The sequence below is a fragment of the Hemitrygon akajei genome, chromosome 1 (genome assembly GCF_048418815.1).
Source record: "Hemitrygon akajei chromosome 1, sHemAka1.3, whole genome shotgun sequence".
Classification (NCBI taxonomy): Eukaryota; Metazoa; Chordata; class Chondrichthyes; order Myliobatiformes; family Dasyatidae; genus Hemitrygon; species Hemitrygon akajei.
The window spans coordinates 110,739,085-110,763,710 of record NC_133124.1 but is presented as its reverse complement, the minus strand read 5'-3'; the positions used below and the strand labels follow the sequence as shown (position 1 = coordinate 110,763,710).

The 24,626-nt window shown below is 46.7% G+C and overlaps 1 protein-coding gene across 1 annotated transcript in view; it reads left to right on the top strand.

Annotated features, from left to right (window-relative positions):
• Positions 1-24,626, top strand: part of pkhd1l1.1 (PKHD1 like 1, tandem duplicate 1) — a 144,546-nt gene that overhangs the window by 58,085 nt on the left and 61,835 nt on the right. Inside the window, 16 exon segments of the mRNA XM_073069876.1 lie at positions 156-288; positions 1,841-2,015; positions 2,711-2,853; positions 2,999-3,103; positions 5,268-5,456; positions 6,692-6,862; positions 12,081-12,310; positions 12,856-13,843; positions 14,412-14,660; positions 15,475-15,624; positions 16,546-16,720; positions 17,989-18,139; positions 19,096-19,252; positions 21,104-21,183; positions 22,316-22,445; positions 24,031-24,160. Of these exon segments, the coding sequence (XP_072925977.1) occupies positions 156-288; positions 1,841-2,015; positions 2,711-2,853; positions 2,999-3,103; positions 5,268-5,456; positions 6,692-6,862; positions 12,081-12,310; positions 12,856-13,843; positions 14,412-14,660; positions 15,475-15,624; positions 16,546-16,720; positions 17,989-18,139; positions 19,096-19,252; positions 21,104-21,183; positions 22,316-22,445; positions 24,031-24,160 (3,356 nt within the window).

The following is a 24,626-nucleotide window of genomic DNA, read 5'->3' as shown; positions in this document are numbered from 1 at the left end:
CATGTTAATTATAATGCAACATCCCTTATAGTGGTAGTTGAAGTTATTCAGGGTTTTATTGGAGCTTACTTAACTTTCTGTTTTGATTACATTTCATCTGCTCAGGAAAATGATGAGAGAGCTTTTAATTCACTTTCCTTCCTTTTTCTCTGCAGGCAGCGGCTGGAGTGGCCAACATCTCTGTGTTCACTGATGAAATGCATAGCACATTGCCCTTCAATTTCACTTACACAGAAGAGAAAATGCCAGTAATCTTGAAAATAACTCCCACAGCAAGCAATGTGGCAGGTATGTCTGTCACTTGCATGGGGTCTGAGGTCTGTGGGTGGTTGGTCTTAAATGTTTCAGAAGCTCTGAAGAAGATGCAGAGGAGAATCACCAGGGCATTCAGCAATAAACAGTCTGCTTGGAGAACTCAGAGGGTCAAGCAGCATCTCTGTAAGAAAAGGATCTATGTGGCCTGAAGCAGTGTCTTCACCCGCACTATCAACAATTCTTCCATCCCCACAGATGCTGCTTGCCCCATTGAGTTCCTCCAGCGGATTATTGCTTCAGATTCCAGCATCTGCAGTCTCTTGTGTCTTCAGGAGGATGTTGCCTCAACTGGAGGACTTTTGTTATGGGGAAAGATGGGATAGGCTGGCCTTGTTTTCCCTGGAGCAAAGGAAGAAGTGAGCTGATTTGACAGAGATGTATGAGCTGGTGAAAGGCATAGATCAGGTAGTTACACACACAAAAAGTACTGCAAGAACTCAGCAAGTCAGGCAGCATCCATGGATGGGAATAAGCAGATGACCTTTCAGGCCAAGATCCTTCATCGGGCCTGGAAAGGAGGGGAGCTGAAGACAGAGTAAGAAGGTGGGGAGAGGGGAAGGAGAACAAGTTGGCAGGTGATAGGTGAAACATGATGAGGGGGAAGGTGGGTGGCTGGGGGAGGGGGATTGAAAAGAGAAGCTGGGAAGTGACAGGTGAAAGGGGTAAAGGGCCAGGGAAAGAGGAGTCTTGCAGGAGCAGCCAGTGAACAACTAGAGAAAAGGAAGATGGGGCACCAGAGGGAGGTGATGGGCAGGTTAGGAGAGGAGAAGGGGTGGCAACAGGACAAAATGGGAAATAGACAAAGAGAGAAGGGGGAGGGGAGGGAAGACACTACCAGATGTCAGAGAAATCGATGATCATGCCATCAAGCTGGAGGTTACCCAGATGGAATATGAGGTGTTGCTCCTCCAGTCTGAGCATGACCTCATTGTGGTGGTGGAGGAGGCAATGAGCAGTCATGTTGGAATGGGAATGGGACGTTGAATTGAAATGGGTGGCCACTGGGAAATCCTGTCTTTTGTGGCAGACGGAGAAAAGCGGTTCTCCAATCTACTTTGTACATTAGGTCTCACAGTCATAGAAGAGGCTGCACAGGGTGCCATTATTGCCTCAGGGTGTCAGTGTTCAATTCCAGCACCCTCTGTCAGAAAGTTTGTACATGGGTTTCCTCTGCGTGCTCCAGTTTCCTCCCACAGTCCAAAGACGTATCAGTTCAAAGGTTAGCCGGTCGTTGTAAGTTATCCTGTGATTAGGCCAGGGGTTAAATCGGTGGGTTGCTGGGAGACGAGCTCGGTGTCAGAAGGACCTGCTCCATGCTGTATCACTAAATGAAATAAATCAGAGTGAGGGGCCTGGGATAGGGTCGGAAGTCTGGGAAGAGGAGGGGATGAGGCCAGGAGACTGCGGAAGGAAGACATCAAACTGCGGTCAATAGGTGCAGTGATCTCAGGGGTCGCTGGTAGACTGATCACCTTTGAACCAGGTGAAAAGAGCAACCTAACCACGTTAAAAATTGCCTTGATAGGTGGTTCTAGTCTGACGATCCATGGGTCGAACTTTGGCAACCGATCTGGAGCCAGTTGTGTATTCATTGGGAACTCTGAGTGTCCGATCCTCCAGTGGTGGCCTAACAACATCACCTGTCAGCTGCCCAGCCTGCCCCCCGGAGCGTACTCCATACAGACACGTGCCCCTAACAGGTAGGTCAGGCCTTAGGGTTCTCTGTAGGAGATAAGCAAAATATCAGACACATTCTACACACAGTGCATTTGGAATCCCTAGCATCTCCAACCCTGAACACACGCCTCTCACCTTCTACCTCTCTCCCCTCCCATGTTCTTGATCCTCTAGATCCCCAGCCTCTCTAACTCCTGTCTCTCCTATCTCTCACACTCCCCCCTCCCAACAACATCTGGCCCCCCTTCAGAGGGCTGAAACCCTTCACAAATAAGCTAATTCATCACAGCCTTTGGCTGCAAGGACGCAAGCAAGAATGGTTTGAAACCTCCTGAACCTGGCTTCTATATCCCAGCAGAATACTTCCATTTGGTGTTATACTCATTTTCACCAATTTTAAATTCAAATTACCCCCCCCCCCCCCCACAAGTGCTGATTGACATTTTGACTGAGACTGGCATGTTTGTGGCGAGCCATTTAGCGGTTCACACAGCACAGGTAGAATCTCACCCTGGGTTGCAAAATATTGAATGTGTGACACATGAGTAATTGTATGTTGTACCATGTCAGTGGAAACAAATTTCAGAATTCAGGTACCGTTCCTCTCCACCACCAGTACACATGAAACATGGATACTACCCCTTTGTCTTTTAAGACTCAAAGGGCCAAAAGGCATAATTCTGCTCCTATGTCTTCTGGTCTTTATCTTTCTCCACAGTAGCACTGCAAATGTTTCGATTGAGTACATCCTGCGCGTAACAGGAATGACACCCCGGCTGGGTTCGCTCTATGGGGGCACAGCGATCACTATCTCTGGGGCTGGTTTCAGTGCCACCCCAGAAGATAACACTGTCCAGCTTGGTAAGTTTGTGAGAAGCTGCTCTATTTCTCACTGAAAGCTTCTCACCAAGCTGTTTTAATTCTGTTAACCTAAATATCCACTTTAACCCTGTTCTGAAACCTAATCTCATTGTTTTGTTCTGTTCTGCATCACTGATGTTTACAGGCTCCGTTCAATGTCCCGTTTCCTTTGCTTCACCCAATGTGATTGAGTGTGCTCTTGGTTCAACTGGAAGAAGTTTCTTCATCACCAACAATGGCAGCCATCCAAGTAGGTGGTAACCTCACGAGGGTTTCTGTCTTGCCCACCATCTCTCCATGTTCTAACTCGGAGCAGTGCAACAGGTCACTCCGCCTTCACCCTATTCTGCAATTCAATTAGGTTCTGGCTGATCTAGATCTTAACTCCACTAGCCTGCCTTGTTGACTCCACTGACCTGCCTTCATTCTGCAGTAGTTAATTTACAAGAACCTAATAACCTTGACTCCTGCTGGTCGCCTGGACTGATCACCCATTGGGGAGAGAACACAGCAGAACATTAGAAACAGAAGGAGTTGGCCTTTCAGCCCCCAGAGCCTCCTTCTCATTCAGATTTCCTGATTCTCTTTCTCAACATCACTCTCTTCACTTATCCCATATCCTTTTGTTCCCTGAATATCCAAAAACCCAACGATCTCTGTCTAGAATTTACTCAGCAACTGAATCTCTTCTGCCTTCTGTGGGAAAGAATTCCAAAGAATTCACTATCCTCTGGATACAGAAATGTCTTCTCACCTCCTCCTGAAAGGTCCCTGATCTGACATCCTTGCTAGAGTAAATACCATCCTTGCACCTACACTCTGGAGCTCCTTAAGAGTTTTGTATACTTCAGTGTGACTTCCTCTCACACTTCTATAGAAAACAGGATCAGGGTCTGTTTAATGCATGCTTACATGACAAATCAGATAGCTCAGGAACCAATCTGGTGAACCTTCATGGCTCTCCCTCTATCGCAAACACATCCTTCCCTAGGTAGGGACAGCACATCTGTACACAATGTTCGTGAAATAGTTTCACTTGGACTTGATATAATTGGAGCAAGAACTTTCTCCTCTTGTACTCAATCCTCTGCAATACTCCATTTACCTTCCCAGCTGCTTGGTGTATCTGTGTTTTAACTCCCTGTGATTTTTGTACAACAACACCTGGTTCCCTTTGAACACCAGCACCTCGCAACTTCTCACTTTAAATGTGCACTGTTCTTCAATGTTCCTCTACCAAAGATTTGCATTTTCAGATTATTTTCTGCCTCCATGAATTTAGCTATTCACCACCTCTCTATATACTCCAAATTATCTATTTTCCTCACAAGCCTGCCTTCACTCTGCTTTATAGCATTGTAAATCTAGACGCACTGCACCTGGCCCGATCATTTCATCTCATTGATTGTGAACTGTTAAAATTAAGAGGCATAGATAAGGTGCATGATACCAGTCTTTCCCCCAGGGTAGGGGGTCCTAGGCACAGGTTTAGAGTAAGAGGGAACATATTTAAGAGAGATCTGAGGGGCAACTTTTTCATGCAAAGAGTAGTGAGCATATGGACTGAGCTGCCACAGGGAGCAGTTGAGGCAGGTACAACGGTATCACTTAGGAAACACTTGGATAGGTACTGTATGTGGAAAGGCAGTGCTTAGGGGAAAATGCAGAAAATTGGGTCTAGCTGTTGGGCACCATGGTCGACATGGACTGGTCTGGTTGACTGGTTGTATTGAACTATGACGCTATGAATCTATAAGAGCCGAGCATTCAGCATTAACCTGTGACACCCGCTCCCGGCCAGAAAGTGACCCATTCATTCACCCTCTCAGCTTTCTGTTCTTTAACCAGTCCTCACCCTGTGCCACTCTGATGCCTTGTGCTCTGTGTGCTCAAAGACTTGCTGAAAGCGCAGTTACACCCTATCCACAAGCTTCCCATGTATCTATTCTGCTAGTTATAACCTCTAGAAGCTCAGATCAGTCAAACATTATTTTCCTCTGTCAAGTCATGTTGACTTTGCTTAATCCTGCCATTATTTTCCAAGTGCCCTGAAATCACTTCCTTAGTAACATTTTCCCTTCTACTGATTCAGCCAACTGGTCGGTAACTCTCTCTCCTTCCTTCCGTAAGTAGTGGGGCTCCAGATTTGCATTCTTCCCTATCTGGGTAAAGGTTTGAATCAAATTCAAAGACCATCACTTGGTGACAAGTATCAAAAATAAATGTGTAATCTGTTCAATGTGATGTGTTCTGTTTAGGGAGAGAGCCCTTGCACTGAGAGCTATATAGCACTCTTTATTGAAAGAAAGTTAGAGATTAAGATTAAAATTATGCAAATTCTGATTCGCTAAACTTATTATTCAAATTGGTTTTATCTCTGAAGCTACTCTGCTGACTACTTTTCTTTTGAACAGCCCTAGGAGTTGGGTACAGCTGGAATCCATCAGTGCTCAATATCCTTGTAGGGGACACAATCCACTGGCGGTGGGAGGCCCCACCTCTTGTCCAGGGCTTGAGCTACCGAGTCTTCAGTGTCTCCAGGTCCAGTGATGTGAATTACAAAGGCAGGGGGTTTATCAGTGGAAATACCGGCACTCCAGCAGGCAAGTACCCCAGCTGTGCATTTAATTTAACTGGTAAAGTCAAGCTGATAGGACCTTGTCATATGCCTAAAGTTCATCTTTGTTTCACACACAAAATGCTGGAGGAACTCAGCAGGTCAGCCAGCATCTATGGAGGGAAACAAACAGTCAACATTTCAGGCTGACACCCTTCATTGGGACTGGAAAGAAGGGTAGGGGGGTGGAAAGGCCAGAATGAGAAGCTGGCCAGTGATAGGTAAAGCCAGGTGAGGGGGATGAAGTGAGAAGCTGGCAGCTGATAGGAGGAGAAGGTAAAGGGCTAAAGATGAAGGAACCTGATAAGGGGGGGGGGAGAAAGGGAAGGAGGAGGACTCCAGGGGGAGCTGTTGGGCAGGTGAGAAGACAAAGGGCAAGAGGGGAGCCAGAATGGGAAATAGAAAAAGGGAGAATGCTGAGGGGATAGAAGTTACCAGAAGTTAAAGAAATCAATGTTCATGCCATCAGACAGAATATGAAGTGTTGCTATTCCAACCTGAGTGTGGCCTCATTGTGGCAGTGGAGATGGCTGACATGTCAGAATGGGAAGTCAAATTAAAATGGGTGGCCATCAGGAAATCCTGCCTGTTCTGACATTTTATGTGTGTTGCTCTGGATCTCTGGATCTCTCAAAATCTCTTGTGCTACCTTGGTTACTTTTTCAGATTTAACAGCATTTCTTCTGGGTGTTCTAATAATTTCATTCACACTGTGGAACAAAATTGAGCTTGGACATGGGGAGATGGTTCAGCAGGGACTGGCCTTTCTCCAGCACCTAACATTAGCCTCGGGATGTCCCAAAGAACTTTCCAGCCCACAGGGTCCTTCTGAAGAGCAATCACTGTAGATAACAAAAAAAAAAACTCTCAAACGATGTTGTGAAAATGAGTTGATGATCAGTTGAAGTGATGTTGGATGAGGAATCAGAGTGTGGGGAGAACTCTCCTGTTCCTCCTCATGCACTTAGTTTCTGCACCAGTCCTACACTCATTTCCTTTTATTCACTCCATGTTCCCAATGAACTCCTACAATCCTTAAGATCTCCTAAACTTTTCTGCCCCGCTTCCCACATTATCACACTGTCTTTTGCCAGAAGACCTTCACTGGCTGTCAATTGCTTGTGGAGATCCTGAGATCACAGAAGGTTGTACATAAATGCCAGAGCTTTCCTTATTTTGTGCTGGTTAAGCTGACCAAGAAATCTCCCTTTTTCCATGTAGGCTTTTTCTCCCACCGCTTCACCTCCCCTGGCTCATTTTTCTACAGCAGTGGTTACATCGACCAGAACAGTAAGATCTTCCTACAAGGCATAGTGCATGTGAGGGCAGCGGAGGAGAACTCCTTAAACCTGCGCGTTTCTGTGGCTGGGATTGAGGCAGAATATCTATCTGGTGAGTTCATCCATTTTCAGTCTGCAGATTTTCAAGCAGTACCAGGACCAGGTTAATGGAAATCCAAATCAGATTTATATGAATTATGTGACATGAAATTTGTTATCTTACAGCAGTGCAAAGACATAAAATTACTATAAATTATAAAATAAATCAATGATGCAAAAAAATAATGAGGTCGTCTTCATGGATTCATGGACCCTTCAGAAGCCTGATGGTGGAGGGGAAGAAGGTGTTACTAAATCATCGAATGTGGGTCTTCTGGCTCCTATACCTCCACTAATGGTAGTACTGAGAAGAGGATATATCCCAGACCATCTCAGCTCCCTGGCTGGGTTAGATTTGTTGCTATTAAAGAGGTCACCCATTAAGTGAGACACTAGTATTGCCCAATAGACATCACTGGTTGTTCGAGATGTGGCTAAAACAGTACTCCTTTCAGCAAAAATTGCTAACTTCAGGAGAGCACACATTGTAGACAGGTGGACCAATGTTCTTCAATCATGAAGTTCCCTGTCATTACAGCTGATCAGTGACCAAGGTAGTGGCGAACAATTATCAAAACGTATTTGCATCCATTATATCTGCTGTGTTTTACCATTGACAAGAAAAGCAATGAAGCAGAAAGAAATCTCAGAGTACACAACCAAGCATGTGTAAATGTAGGGACAGAGATGACAGGCCCCTCATTGTAATCTGTCAGTCAATGGTTTTTCCAGAGAGTATCTGGGTGAGAACAAAGGGTGTAACCTCTGAAGTGGGGCTTCAAACAGTCTTCCTTTTTCAAATATCTACTGACCCTTATTCGTCATTAAGCACATAAGGTGGGTGACACTGCCTCACCGTTCCAGAGAACCAGTTTCAGTCCTGACCTCAGATGTTGTCTCTGTGGAGTTTGCATGTTCTCACTGTGACTGCGTGGGTTTCTCTCAGCTGCTTCACTTTCCTTCACCCTGAAGATGTGTGGGTTGGTGGGTTAATTGTTCACAGTAAATTGCGTCTGGTGTGGGGGTGAGGTCTGAAATCCTGGGGTTATGGGTAGTTGATGGGAATATGGGAATCAAAAAATGAGATTAGTGTAGAATTAGAGTAAATAGTGCTTAGAGCATTGGTATATTTTAAGAAGGCAACGATAATCCCGATGCTGAAGAAAAGCAAAGTGGTATGCCTGAATAACTACCGACCTGTGGCTCTAACATCAATTGCTATGAAGTTCTTCGAGAAATTGGTTATGGCACATGTCAACCATAACTTACCGGTCAATCTCGATGCTTTGCAATTCACCTACCGGAGCATCTACATCAGTGGTGCGCAAGTGGAACAGGTCAAAAGCTTTAAGTTCCTCGGGGTGAATATCACAAATGACCTGACTTGGGCTAACCAAGCAGAGTCCACTAACAAACCAATCTTCCATCCTTGTACTCACTTTACACCACACGCTGTCGGAGCAGTGCTGCCAGGATAATCAAGGATAAGTCCCACCCAGCCAACACACTTTTTGTCCCACTTCCCTCCGAGAGAAGGTTCAGGAGCATGAAGATACGTAAGGCCAGATTTGGGAAAAGCTTCTTTCCAACTGTGATAAGACTGCTGAAAAGATCCTGACCCGGATCTGGGCTGTATCTTCCAAATATCTGGACCTGACTTGCATTACTGTACTTCCCCTTTTCTATTTTCTAATTATGCTTTATAATTTAAATTGTTATTATATTTACTTTGATTTGTACTTCAGGGAGCGTGAAGCGCAGAAACAAATATCGCTGTGATGATTGTACGCTCTAGTATTAATTGTTTGGTGACAATAAAGTATTTGTATTTGGACTCAGTGGACAGTGTTACCATGCTACATAATACTGAGTCTGTAAGCCATTGTCGAAAGCAATTAAACAGTAAAAAACTTTAAACAAAGTTCTCCCATATTACCTTTCCTTTTATAACTTGGTGTAACTTTGTGCAAGGTTAAAGAAGATAATGGATGTGTCTCTTGCACAGAATATCTGTAATAAATGTAAATACAGTGGATTCTGGTTAATCAGGGAAGCCATTTATTTGGGACAACACTTAAAGAAGAAAAAGTAATCTAGAAAATAGCTGGGATTCCTTTCATTTATTTGGAATGCCGTGCCACTTAATTGGGGCAGGAGATCGCTACTACACAGTTTCTAAATAGCGACAGATGACTGCACTGATGTGGCCGTTAGACACTACTCCTTGCTTAGAATGAACAGATTTTAAGTAGTGTCAGTTGGGTACACATGTTCAAAAAGCAGTGAATTTTGTCACTGATAGTTGACAAGAAATAAGCAATAAGACAATTCAGAGCTGCTTTGCTCACTGCGGGTTTCAAGTATTTAGGCCGGGAGTGAAAATGAAACAATTTCATTAATTCAACAAATTACAAACTATAAATAATTTGAAGGTATTAGCAATCACCTTGAATGTTACAATGAAAGTGATGATTTGGAGGATGCAATCATCAGTAGCATTGTGTGAAGGCAGTCCATTATCTACACCAGGTGTATGCAGCATACAGATATACTAGTTGAATTTAGAATTCCTACGTCGATAACAATTGGGAATTAATACACAGCTTTATAGTACCATAGTAGTATCAATGGTGCTTTAATTTGTTCTGTATTTCACTTAAATACATAATTTGTTACTCAGTTAAACTTCTTATACCTTTTTAACTATTTCGTGAAGCTTTGGCTAATTGGGACAGCCGTTTAAATGGGCCAAAATGTATTGGTCTCAATGTGTCCCTATTAACTGAAATCCACTGTATTGTAAATGTATCTGTGGTATGAGATCCCTCAGACTCTGCAGCTTTACCAAAGAGGGACATTCTCACACTGTTTTCTAGATTGGCATAACATTTTGGGAGACAATTTCAGAACTCTAGACCCAGGCAGCTGAAGCTGCAGCCACCAGTGAGTGAAATCCAGGGTGATCAAGAGGCCCAACTACTACAGTGCAAGTTTCCGTATGAGTCACAGCTCCCAAGCCATTGGGCCCTACCAGTTGATGCTTTTATTTATGATCCTCCTGCCTTTCCACATCTAAATCTGTACGTGTTCCTCCCCACTCATGTATGGAGTACATACTCTTGCTCCCTCCCAATAGGAGTGAGTCCCACATTCTCGCTGATCTTTGGATGGAGAAGTGTCTCCTGAATTCCCTGTGGGATTTTGTGGTGATCATCTGACAATGCCAGCCTGGAGTTCAGCACTTTCTGACACATGGAAACTTGCTCTCTACATCCCCTCCTATAGAAACTTCCATGATTCTTGGAGTACCGTGTTCAGTTCTGGTCATCTCACTACAGGAAGGATGTGAATACTATAGAAGGAGTGCAGAAGAAATTTATAAGGATGTGTCCTGGATTGGAAAGCATGCCTAATGAGAATAGGTTGAGTGAACTTGGCCTTTTCTCCTTGGAGCGACAGAGGATGAGAGGTGCCCTGACAGAAGAGTATTAGATGAGAGGCATTGATATGTGGATAGTCAGAGGCTTTTTCCCAGGGCTGAAATGGCTAATATGAGAGGGCATAGTTTTAAGATGCATGGAAGTAGGTACAGAGGGGATGTCAGGGGTAAGTTTTCAAACAGAGAGTGGTGGGTGATGGAATGCACTGCCGGTGGTGGAGGTGGATACAATAGGGTCTTTAAGAGACTCTTAGGTAGGAACATGGAGCTTAGAAAAATAGAGGGCTATGCGGTAGGGAAACTCTAGGCAGTTTCTAGAGTAGGTTACATGCTCAACAGAACATTGAGGGCCGAAGGACCTGTAATGTGCTGTAGATTTTTATGTTTCTATAGTCCTATGATGAACTATCCTATACTTTCAACTCTCTGTTCTGACAATCAGCAGTCCTTTCTGCTGCTTCTTCTAACTTAATATTTATGATCATTTGACTATCTTAAAAATGTAGTTAAGTTCCATCTACTGTTTCGCCTTCTGTTACTTCAAGAATGTAATATTGTAGACCAAAACTTCCCACCTTAAAATCTATTGATTATTATACTTTTCATCCCTAGACATTCTTCTGGTCTTTAGTGGGACTCTGTTATCATTTCCACCACCAATGTTTGCTGAAGGGTCAATAATTCTCTGGACTTATTCTGTCCCCTTTCTGAAGTACAGGAACTACCTCAGCTATCCATCAGTCCTCTGTCTCTGCCCCTGCGAACAAATTATTAAATAAATGCACTTGCTGTCACTTCCTCAGATTCTTTAAAATCTGTGAATGTGGTCTCTCTGAATCAAGGTTTGTAACCATCTCTGAATTTAACTAGCTTCTTTGAAAGCAACTATGCAGTGAAGAAAATAGTTGAGAGAGGCAAATGGCATGTTGACTTCCAGAAGATTTGAGCTCAGGAGTAAAGATGTGCTTCTGCGGTTATGCAGAGGCTTGACACCTGGAGTACGGTGCACAGCTTCGGTCTCCTTCTTGAACGAAGAATAACCTAGCCATGGGGGGAGTACAGTGAAGGTTCACCAGACTGGTTCGTGGGATGATGGGACTTTTGTATGAGGAGAAATTGGGTTGACTCAAATTGTATTCATTAGAGATCAGAAGGATAATTTGGTTCTCATTAAAATACTTGATGGGGCTCCATAGTTTGGATGTGGGGAGAATGGTTTCCTGCCTGGAGAAGAGGGCTGGTAGAGGTGGAGGGAGGCTGGGTCATGGTCTCAGAATTTTGTACCTAGAGGATTTCTTCACCAGAGTGGTGCACTCTGGAGTTCTCTCTCACATTTGGCCAGGTCAGGAGCTTTGGACTCAAGGTCTTGAATGTTGAGATAAGAGGATTACCCATGATCATATTGAATGGTGCAGAAGATTCAAAGGGCTCAATTGTCTTTTGGTGCTCCAGTTTTTTGTTATTTCTTGTTGCCAGATTAGAGGAGCTGCATGGTACTATGGAGATGGGAGATTGAGGGAAGGAGTCAACAGGACAGGCAGCGCCTGTAGAGGGAAATGAACATTTGCAGGTCAAGATTTCACCTGTACTGAGAATTGTAGAAACAAGGGCTTGCCAGACTAGGGCAGGTAGAGTTCACCCAGCAAAGTTCTAGAAAGGACACCAGCAGACTGAGGAAATGGAACCATTTTGGACAACTGCTATCCACGAATCCAGCTGTAGGGACTGGTCTCAATGTATTGCTCTCCTTGTACCCCATTCCCTGGGCTGACAACATAATCTCTGTCCCCAGGACACTTGGAGACGGCGCAGTCACAACAGGAACATGGTGGTAACTGTACAGCAGCCAAGCCCACCTGTCCCCAGATCAGCAACAGCACTTCGGACAGCAGTGACTTCACATTCCTTTTGTCTCCCTGCTACTCCCCCACCATCAACAGCATCACACCATCTAATGGCACTATATACGACAAGCTTACCATCGTGGGCACTGGATTCAGCAACGTCACCTGTGCTAATGAGGTAATTCAATATCGTTTCACCCTTACTCCTTCCTCGGTATTGCGGTCCAGGCCAACATTTATTGTCCATCCCCACTGAGTGGGTCACCTTCTCGAACGTGTGACCTTCTGCTGATGATATTTCCTTGATATGCTGGGAACAGGGTTCCACACATTTGACCCGATGCCAATGTTGTGTTTTAATGTACAGACATTCACAACAAAATTTTAATCTAGCCTCTGTTTATCGATGTAACTACCAGGGTGTTTATCTCTTTAATTACATTGTACTGAAGGAAACATCCAGAATCTTTTACAGTCAGTGAAATAGTTCTCCTTCTATCTGTCAATGCTTTTGCCCACCCCTCTCTATTTCTCCATGCTGTTCATCTCACTGTGTCTGCCCACTTCTCTTTCTGCTCCCTGCTTCTCATTTAATTTTGAACGTCTCCTTGGGACAGGTCATTGCAGATTAGAACGTGCTGGCATTGAGTTCAGTCGGTCAGTGCAGATTGGAAGTTTGTTGCCCGGTGTGAGCCCTCATGCAGCTGTTCTGTCTTGTTTCAGGTGAGAGTTGGACAGCACCCTTGCATCATTGAACACAGCACAGAGTGGGAGATTGTATGCCATGTGGATGTGGAGGAAGAGATGGAAGTTGGGGTGGCCGCTCTGGTGTCAGTGAATGTCCACAATCATGGCTCTGCCATCTCCACGCCATCTGACGAATTCAGCCGCCACTTTGTGCTGCTCCCTCACCTGGACAGGGTAACCCCCAGCCTGGGCTCCACCACAGGACGGACCAGGGTCACCCTCACCGGCGCAGGCTTCGGAAAGTCCTCCAGTACCATCCAGGTGCAGCTGGCGTCTGTGCCCTGCACAGTTGTATCTGTGAATTACACTCATATCTCCTGTGATTCATCCGCCTCCATTGTCTCCAGTGGGACTGTCAGCATTTGGGTACGAGGTCTCTTGGCCACATGTACTGGCTCCTGTAACTTCACCTACACTGAGAGCATCACACCAAGCGTGCTGACTGTCTCCCCAGATGTCCTGGACACTGTCTACACTGATGTGACCATAAGTGGCCGAGGATTTGGCAGCCAAGTCGAGATGGTTCTTATTTTAGTTGGCACTGCCAGCTATAGACCTGCTGAAGTTTCAGACAGCAGCTTGAACACTACTGTGGGACCCCTACCTGTTGGTTCACACTCCCTCAGGGTCTTGATCTTGGACAAGGGTTTATCTGCCGAGACTCTGTGGCTCACCAGTGCTGCCACAGCTTCTCTGCTCCCAGCCTCGGGAGGCATTAACGGAGGCACCACATTGTCCATCAAGGGGAACGGTTTTGTCCTTGGTGCCACTACTGTGACAGTTGATGGCTCCACTTGCGGCATTCTCACCATCACCCCGGGAGAAGTCACGTGTGTCTCTCCAGCCTGTGGCCCAGGCACCGTCCAAGTAAAGGTTACAGTTTATTCCATGGTGTACCCACTCCTGACCTTCACCTGCAACCAAACAGAGACGCCCACTATTCTCGCTGTCTCTCCAACCAGTGGTGAGTGCTCATTGGAACATCATCCTCCAGTGCCCAGTTCAATACCAGCCCGGTACACTGCACCCATTCCACACCACCCCCTTCCATTCACAACCATCCCACCCTCCCTCACCCTTAGCCAACACTCACCCATCCAATCCAATCCATGCCATCCTACCTGATCCCAAACCTTCCCACCCTCCCTCACCATCCATCCTCAACACCCCTTCACCCCATTCTCACCTTTCTCCAATACCCAACCAATTCATTGCCCTGGATGTGACTATGGTCAGATCTTTGCTGTCAGTGGCCTTTCACTCTAGAACTTGAACTCGTCTTCAAGAACCAGCTGGAGGTATGAACTGGAGGAGGCAGAAGCTCTGTGGGATGATGGGTTTGGTTAGAATGACATAGAGTTCACACACAGAATTAGACCAACCTGCCCAATACTCTGTATGAGCTCACCACCACTCTCTTTCCTCTCAACCCATCACCGAACTCCTCACAGCCTGTTCCTAATGATCATACTACTTCCCCTAGATCGCACTGAACCCAAGAGCTGTTTTAACAACTTAGTTATTTGTTTTAGGTGTAAGTGGAACCACACTCACCATTCTTGGGCAAAGCTTGGGATCTGGTGTCTCTGAGGTCATGGTGTCAATCGATGGCGTCTTGTGCAATGTGACCATGGCTAATGAGAGCTGTGTGGAGTGCACTGTAGGACATCACGCTGGGGGCAACTTCCCAATCCTGCTGGAACATGTCAGGAGAGGATACGCAAACTCTGGCTTCTCATTTCAGTACCAGCTCAACATAACTTCTGTCTCTCCAGCTGAAGGCATGTACAGATACTTGAATCCTTTTAATGCTTTGAACAGGTAAACCAAAAGCAGAAGGAGGCTATTCTGCCCCTCAATCCTATCTCATAAGATCATGGCTGATTATTTGGTATCTTCAATTCCACGTTTCTGTCTACACCCAGTTATCCTTCATCCCTTGTTTATCGAGAACCTACCACTGCTGAAAAATTATCCGAAGAGTCTGCTTCCACCACCCACTGAGGGAGAGAGCTCCAAAGACTCATGACTCCCCAGGAGAACATCTGCCCTGTATAGATAATCCCTTCTTTTTTAAAGTGATTTTTAAGTCTTCCATCTAACAAGTGAAAACTTCCTTTCCAAATGCCTCTCAGATTGTTTGTTTCAATCAATTGCCCACTTACCCATGTATCCCTTAGATACCAGCCCAGCCCAAATAACCCATGTAGTCAGATGGAGAACATACCAACTCCACACAGCCAGCACCAGGGGTTAGGATTGAGCTGGGGCTATGAGATGGCAGCTCTACCAGCTGTGCCACCAATGGAGATGTCCACCCGCCCCTGAGCCAACCTGGTGATTCAGTTCCGCACCTCCTCCAGAGCTTCACGTCCTGATGCTGCTGAGCACCTGTCCTCCATCTGCAGCTAAATAAGGAATTTATTCAGGGTATCCTTGCTCTGTGCTGCCCTGAATTACAAGGCCCTGGTCTGTGAACCCACCCTGTCTTGTGGGTCTCTCTTCCTGCACCCTCTCTAGCGTTGGACACTGCAGTGACAATAGATCTGGTTTCCGGAGCCTCATTTTAACCATGCATATTCTCCTGGTTCACAGGCAGCTTTGGTGGTGGCCTGGTCCTGATGGTGAAGGGCACTGGATTTGACATGCAGAAATCGCAAGTGTTTGTGTGCGATGGTGAATGCAGAGTGGAGCCAGCGACCTCCAGTTCCAGCAGCCTGCACTGCCACCTGCCTCTCAATAATGGTGAGGATGCACACACCACAGTTGAGAAAGATGCCCTGGGTTTGGTCCACTTCAGGCTGGGAATCCCACCACAGACTGGCCTCTGCACTTCTGAGGAGGGGAGGGGGAGTGGTTTCACTCCCTCTGTCCCTCCCTTCCCCTTAATCAATCTGCTTCTGCAGCTGCTTTATCAGTCCTGGTTGGACACATATCTGGAAACTGTCCATTCACTTGTGACACTTCCTCAACTACTGCCCCTCCCACAGCGTGGCATTCCCTCATTGCCACCCCTCCCACTGTGTGCCATTCTCTCAGTGCCACCTGTCTCACGGTGTGCCGTTCCCACAGTGTGGCATTTTCTCAGTGCCACCCCTCCCACAGTGTGGCATTCCCTCAGTGCCACCTTTCAATACGGCACTCCCTCAATATCACACTAGAATGTCTAAGTATTGCAACTTAATGCTCTGGGTTAGATGTGGCATGACCCTCTGGTTCAGACCTTGGAGAATGCAAGATCTACTGATCCAAGCACTTTATATCTCTGCCAGCACTGTTAATATCAATTACTTCCCACAGCAGGTCTGTGTCCACAGTGCACAAAGTGTTTCACTGGTGCGGACTGTGGTGCATGAGGTGGAGGGTTCAGCAGAAATAAGCTTGTTTGTCAACGTTGCCGATTTGTGTTGGATCAGCTTCTTCCTGCATAGAACACAGGCACAGGCCACACCGCACCTCGAATCACATCAACCTCCGAGTGAAGGGAAGAGGTTTACACTTAATTCTCCCAACACATCACAGAACAGCAGCATGTTCTGGGAAGCCACAGATGTAGATGTGGATGTCGGCAGGGTAGTTTTAGTTATTTAGAGAAGATGAGAAGGCCAATGATTAATGAAGTTGGTACAGTGATGTAGACTGACCCCATGACACCTGCCTGTCCAGGGACTGGGCCTCAGCAGGAGTGCAACGTGACCGTTGTAAACGGTGAAGATTCAGTCCAGCTGCCCAACGCCTTCACCTACACGTCAGCTTTGACCCCTGTGGTGACCGCCGTTCAGCCCAGGCGAGGAGGAACAGCAGGAGGCACCAAACTGACCATCACAGGATCGGGCTTCAGGTGAGTGTAGGTTCCAATCCAATTGGATATCACATTTGGAAGAACCTGTCCACTTCTGTGTCATTCTCAGGAGACATGTTACTTTCCATTGATCATTTCCAGGTATAATAATTATTCTTAAGCAGAATACTTTAATCCCAAACATACGATAATTGGTTTAACTTCTGTTGAGTTAGGTTCTGATTTTGAGACTGTCCCCATTGACTAACTTGTTGCTGTGATACATTTCCACTTTGCTGCCCGGTGCCTTGCTGTGAATATCCTCGGTCTGACCAATCCTCCACACAAGCTCTCACTTGTAGGCGTGAGTTGGGCAGGTCAAGTTATACTGACATTTCTGCTTCTCTCTCCGAACAATATCTGTAGGGAGTCTGGCAATGCCAGTTTAGGTTTCTACTCTCATCCCTGAGAAATTTGATCCATGTTGTGTGGAGAGTGAACCCTGAACAAGGAGAGGGGTTAGTGGACCTCTAGCTCTTGCATAAATCTGTCCTTGAATAGTGATGCAGGGAGTCACTATTGCCCAGAAGCTGAACCAGGGACACAAAGACTGCTGCTGCAGGGGCAGCCCAGAGACAGGGTAATTTCCAGTGGCCCCCACTTGTGGAGAGTGTGTAGGAACATTCAGTGCCCATTGAGTGCAGCTCCAGCAACAGTCAAGACAGTTAACCCCAACCAGTTCAAAACAGCCCATTTGATTAGTGCATATCACCAGAAGGCATTGGAGCAGAAATAAGCTCATTAAATTTGCTCTGCCATTCACTCATGGCTGATTTATTATCCCTCTCAAGCCTAATCTCCTGCCTTCTCTCCATATGTCATCCACCACCCTAAACACACTCTCTCCACCACCGACACACAGTGTTCACTGTCTTTCAATGCATTGCAGTTTCTCACCCAGGTTCCACCAACAGCAGCTCCCAAATCCTTGACATGTACCACCAAGAGAAACAAGGGCAGCAAACACTGATTGCCCTCCTGTCATTCGCTGTCCCACCTTGGAAATGTTCCTTGTTTCATCCTCACCACTGTCGAACTCTTGGAACTCCCTCCCAACAGGACTACAGGAGCACCTTCACTAGAAGTTCCCCCACGCCTTCTCGAGGGAAATTAAGGTGGGACATGCAATAAATGCTGGGCTTGCCGGGGATATTCAGATCCCAAGAAATAAGTACAAGTAGAGCACCCAGCACTCCTACCTTTCTGCAATTATACTCACCTGTAGACCTGCGCACCTCCCACAATGATGGTTCCTCTTGTACTTCCAGCACGAATGAGACTTCTGTCACTGTGGCTGAAGCTGTCTGTGAGATCCGGTCTGTGAATGAAACCAACATTGTTTGCATCACTGGTGCACAATCACCCTCCCAGAAGACCAAGGTCAAGGTCAACGTAAAGGGAAATGGCATCGCCAAACTGGTGAGGGATTTGTGGCCTTTGAAAGACAGTGGGGGGCAGAGAATTGTCCGGCGGGATAGGAATATGCGGAGGGGCAGAACACAAGATGCGGGGAGATGGAATGTAAGAAGTATAGATGGGATCTGGAAGGGTGAGAATGTGAGAAGGGTGGATATGACATGGGGATCGGTAATATCCTAATGTAAGGTGATGTTGTCCCAGTGCAAGGGGGCTGGAAATTTTTGAGATGGAAGTAGGCCTTATTAGGAGACAATAGCTCCGGTGTAAAAAGCCAGTTGAAGTCTAAAAGAGTGAGAGGTGATCATTCTATAGATGTACTGTGGAGAGCATTCTGGCAGGCTGCATCACTGTCTGGTATGGAGGGGCTACTGCACAGGACTGAAAGAAGCTGCAGAGGGTTGTAAATTTAGTCAGCTCCATCTTGGGCACTAGCCTACAAAGTACCCAGGATATCTTCAAGGAGCAGTGTCTCAGAAAGGCAGCGTCTATTATTAAGGACCTCCGGCGCCCAGAGCATGCCCTTTTCTCACTGTTACCATCAGGTAGGAGATACAGAAGCCTGAAGGCAGACACTCAGCAATTTAGGAACAGCTTCTTCCCCTCGGCTATCTGATTCCTAAATGGACATTGAAGCTTTGAACACTATCTCACTTTTTTAATATATTTCTGGTTTTGTATGATTTTTAATCTATTCAATATACATATACCATAATTGATTCACTTATTTATTTTTACTTTTTTCTTCTATATTATGTATTGCATTGAACTGCTGTTGCTAAGTTAACAAATTTCATGACACATGCTAGTGATAATAAACCTGATTCTGGTTGATATCTTAACGGGAGTCATGGGAAATGCTATTGAGGTAGATCAGCTCAGATTTAGAGAAATGGCAGAACAAGTTTAATGGGCTGAATGGCCTTTTCCTGTCCTCACCTGTTCATTATTTTTGGCAGGACTTCGCAGATTACTACTATGTCGATGTGTGGTCATCACGGTACACGTGGGGAGGTCAGTCACCCCCTGAGAAGGGCTCTCTGGTGGTCATCACCAAGGGCCAAACCATCCTGTTGGACCAAAGCACACCCGTGCTAAAGATGCTGCTTATTCAAGGTGACCACTCAAGAGCCCTCCTGCTGCTGACATAGAGCGAACTGGAGTTGGGCTCGAGGGAATGGGGACACAGCAGTCACATTGCTGACAATTCAGGGTCCTACAGGAGTCATTTGAAGCTGCCCAGACTCCTGTGCACCATTTGGCAGGAGCTCCTAAAACAGGCGCGGACCCTTGAATCGCGTATTTTGACAGTGGAGCAACACACACAGAATGCTGGAGCACTTGGGGACTGCTTTGCTGAGCCCCTTCACTCTATCCACTGCAAAAGGCAGGATCTCCAGGTGACCATATCCCATTCCCACACTAACACGTTTGTCCACGGCCTCCTCCCTGGCCAAGATGAGCCCAGAGACAGGCCAGAGTAGCAACACTTCATATTCTGTCTTGCTGATCTAAACCTGACAGCATGAACATTGATTTGTCTACTTCTGGTAACCACTCTCCTCTGTTTACCCACCCCCTTTTTGTTTTCCCTCATTCCAGTAGCTCTCTCACCCTTTCTCTTCCCCTTTCCATCCTCATGACTTGCCTGTCACTTCCCTCTTGTTCCCACCTCCTTCCCCTTATTCCAAGGTCTTCTGTCCTCTCCTATCAGATTCCTTCTTCAATCCTCTGGCTCTTCCACCTGTCACCTTTGAGCTTCCCACTTCATTCCCCTTCCCCCATCCACCTACCTTCCTCCACACCTTTATGTTCTAAGTTCATAGAACATAGAAAACCTACAGCACAATACAGACCCTTCGGCTCACAAAGCTGTGCCAAACATGTCCTTACCTTAGAAATTACCTATGGTTACCCATAGCCCTCTATTTCAAACACTCTTCCTCTCCAGTCTCAGCCCAGAGCATCAGCTGCTCATTTTCCAACATGGATGCTGACTGGCCTGCGGAGTTCCTCCAGCACCTGTGTGTGTTTCTCAAGATTTCCAGACTCTGTCCTTTCTTCGTTTTGCTGCAGTAGTCCCTGCCCGTACCAGCCTACAGCATTGGGGCAGTGCCATGCCGGCCCACAGCGGTGGGGGGTGTGCACTGTTGTGCTGACCCACGGCAGTGGGTGTGTGCGATGTACGGATGCACAGTTCCGTGTGTGTGTGTTGTGTGTGTGTGTGTGTATATATTGTGTGCGGGTGTGTGTGTGCGATGTACAGATGCACAGTTCCCGGTGTGTGTATATTGTGCGTGCGTGTGTGTGTGTGTGTGTGTGTGTGCGACGTACAGATGCACAGTTCCCGGTGTGTGTGCGCGTGTGTGTATATATTGTGCGTGTGTGTATATATTGTGTGTGTGCGATGTACAGATGCACAGTTCCCTCTGTGTGTGTGTGTGTGTGTGTGTGCGACGTACAGATGCACAGTTCCCGGTGTGTGTGCGCGTGTGTGTATATATTGTGCGTGCGCGTGTGTGTATAGTGTGCTTGTGCGTGTGTGTATATATTGTGCGTGTGTGTATATATTGTGTGTGGGTGTGTGTGTGTATAGTGTGTGTGTGCGATGTATGGATGCACAGTTCCCTGTGTGTGTGTGTGTGTGTGTGTATAGTGTGTGTGCGATGTACGGATGCACAGTTCCCTGTGTGTGTGCGTGTGTGTGTATATATCTATATATATATATATATATATATATATAGAGTGTGTGTGTGTGTGGCCTCAGTAAGCACACTGTGCAAGACCACACCAGGAGAGGTTCAGGGCACTTGGCCTTCTGCTCCATGTTGGTGTGTATCTCCATCTCCTGCCACCACCACCTCCTCTCCTTGTGTATTTACCCAAAGGGGCAGTGTGCGGGCAGGAGGGTGGGGCTGTGGAGGAGGTTAGAGATCAGTGAGATCACTGCCCTTAACCTGTTTGCAGGTGGTTCTCTCATCTTCGATGAGGTCGACATTGAACTCCAGGCGGAGAACATTCTGATCACAGATGGCGGTCTACTCCAGGTAATGGAGGTTGGGGAAGGATGGTGTCAGGGTACTAGAGGGATTGGGAGAACTCAAATCCACAGCTCAGTGATACAGGGTAAAGCACATGCGTAATGTGAAGAGAGATCTGCGACTGATGTAGGTGTTACTACTGGCCTAGAGGTTGTGAGCTCCTCCTGACTGCAGGTCCTCTGATTCCCTGCTGGCTAATTGGGTTGTCCATCACAAAGATGGGCATATTACTAACTAATAGGATGTAAATCAATTAAAAATTGCGGATGAATTGAAAACAGAAAATGTTGGAAACACTCAGCAGGACAGGCAGTGCATGTGGAGGGAGAAACAATCAAAGGTTGGGAACCCTTCCGTCATGTGATTGCACATCAGGAAAGTACCCAGCTGGATGCACCAGCCCAGCACTCTCAAAGAGCCTTGAGCTGGAGGAGGCCATTCTGCCCTTCGCCCACTCAGTGACCATGACTACTGTTGGGCTTCATTTCCTCATCTCCAGAAATCCACGGACATTAGCCCTGAATCTACTTGGTTAAGACCTGCAGCCACCAAGGTGGGAGAACCCGAGGAATCCCCCTCAGCAAGGAGGGAAATCCTGGGTGCTCCCCCTGTCCGGATGAAAGGACTTCTCCCGGTGTGAGCGGTCTATTTCAGGGACCTGGTAACTCCACCCCACCCCCCACCATTGTGGCGCCCAGTTTCTCTGCTGGAGTGGCTCGAGTCATGGGCAGTCGCAGTACAAAGAGGCCCTCACTCTGTCCGGCCATCTGCTGACCATGGGTGCCAGACCAGTGGGAACACACAGTCAGACCAAGTCACCATGGATGGCTGTGTGGAGATGGAATGAACAGCTGTGGCTCAGTCCGAATGTCTCCACAGTCACCTTATCACACTGTTACTTTCTAATCTGCTAGAAGATTCCAGACACAGGCTCACACTCTCAGGTCCTACACTCCAAGAGACAGAAAGTAAAAGCTCCCAGACAAATCAAGGGGATTCTACTGCTCCCCCTCTTGGGACACACATTTGGGAGTCCAGCCACAGGAGGAGAGTTGTCCCCAGTATCCCTCCTGAGGTACTAAGCGATGGGTAGGGGTGATCATCAATTAAACTTTTTTCCCCTTTTTTCCTGGGCTAGGTGGGAACCAATTCCACTCCTTTCCAACACAAAGCCACCATCACCCTTCACGGCCACCTGCGCTCCAGGGAACTGCCCCTGTACGGATCCAAGACTCTGGCTGTTCGAGAGGGCACACTGGAGCTCCACGGTAAGCTGAGTGCACACAGCAGTTTCCATAGCACACTCCAGTGAACACCCTGCACTCCAACCCCAATTAAACATCACAGGGCCCTTTACAGAATGATAATCAAACCAAGAGTGACCATGCGTCATTGAAGCGGTCTCAGAGAGGTGACCAAGAGGGACACCGGGAAATTTGTCTGGAATTGGTATATTGTGCTGAGATACAGTGAGCAGCTGTTGCCTTGGTGCCATCCACACAGACCACGCCATACGTAATTACATCAAGATAGTAAAAAGAAAAACAGAATGCAGAATATAGTATTAGCAGTTACAGAGAAATGCAGTGCAGGTAAAGGGCAGGACGAGGTGGACTGGCAGATCAAGTGTTCCTCTTCTAACATGTGAAAGGTCTGTTCAAGAGTCTGATTAACAGCAGGACAGAAGCTACCCCTGAGACCAGTGATATGTGTTTTAAAGTTTTTGTATCTTCTGCCTGATGGCAGGGGGAAGAATGACCACGCAGGGAGGGGTGTCTTTGATTATGTTATCTGTTTTACTGTGGCAGCTAGTAGTGTGTTCAGAGTCCGTGAAGGAGAGGCAGGTGTGCGTGATGGACTGGGCTTGTGTTCACAACTTTTCAATTGCTTGTAGTGTTGGCCAGAGTGTTCAACACAGAACACTTTCTACGTATCTGTAAAGATTAGTAGTCATTGGGGAAATGCTGAATTTCCTTAGTGTTCTGAGTTTGTAGAGGCATTAACACTTTCTTGGCCATTTCATCTGTAAACATGATCCACACCTTTATCGCAGCACCATACCATCTGAGCAAAGGGGAGTGTGTAAACATCAAAGTGCTTTTACCAATGCAGGGCCACATCAACTTTCCATGATGCACCTTCAGGCAATGGGCCATTGCCATTCTGTTCTGCTGTGGGTCAATAAATGTGGAGCTGATCTGCATTCTTGGCAAGAAACAGCAGATAGCAGGTGTTTGCAGAAAGCACCCTCCATGTAGATGTGGTAGCTTTGCAGTGTTTGAGTATACAAGGGTTTCTCAGTTGTTCTTATTGTGCTTCACTAACCAATTTTACAATGTATGCCGGTGATATTAAAGCTGTTTCTGATTTTGATTCATTTCAGCAGTGTAATTACCTGTAAAGCAATTCCATGTAGCTGGAAGGATTGCCACACAGTGATCCTTACAAAGTAGCTCAAAGGTGGACTGAAGTTGAGGCAGCCAGGTTTATTTTCACAGGTGCACTGAATAACTTACAGCAACATCAGAGCCACAAGTTTTCCAATCTATGTCAACATGAATCTTGAAACAAAACCAAATACACATGAAATGGATTGCCACCGACCTCACTTTGTGGATGTAATCTTATCACAGACTTCTGGAGATTCAAATACACCACTCCCACTGGTTCCTCCAGTCAACTTCACCAATTACATCCTCAGAAAGCCAAGACAGTTCATTCCCACAGAAATATGTAGGCATAAAGATTGCAAGTCCATTCTTTAGACGGCATCCTTTGAGGGAATGTCTATACACACCTGTAGATTTTGAATTAGCTCTTCTGACTGCTGTGATTGCCATACTCCTCGTTCAGGTCGGCCAATCCCTGTAACGTGGACTCACCTGGCTGAGACAGCAGAGGCGGGCACATCAACAATAACACTCCAGAAAGCTGTGAGCTGGAAGGCAGGGGACCAAATTGTCATTGCAACAACTGGAGACAGGCAAGTCCATGATGTTGTTGTTCTTGGGTAGCCAAGGCTGGGCAGGATGTGAAACCTCATCAGGGTCACCAAGGTCCAGAGGGCAGAGTCAAGATCTCAGCCCACCACTGGTACAGAAACTAGGGAATCTGTTGCACTGTAGGAGGGGCAGTTCTGAGGGAGCATAACACCATGGATGGACGGTACTGAGGGAGTGTCACTCTGTGGGAGGGACAGTACTGAGGGGGCATCACACTGTGGGGTGGATGGTACTGAGGGAGTGTCACTCTGTGGGAGGGACGGTACTGAGGGAGCGTCACACTGGGAGGGACAGTACCGAGGGAGTGTCTCTGTGGGAGGGACAGTTCCGAGGGAGCATCACACTGGGAGGGACGGTACCGAGGGAGTGTCTCTGTGGGAGGGACGGTACCGAGGGAGTGTCTCTGTGGGAGGGACGGTACCGAGGGAGCATCACACTGGGAGGGAC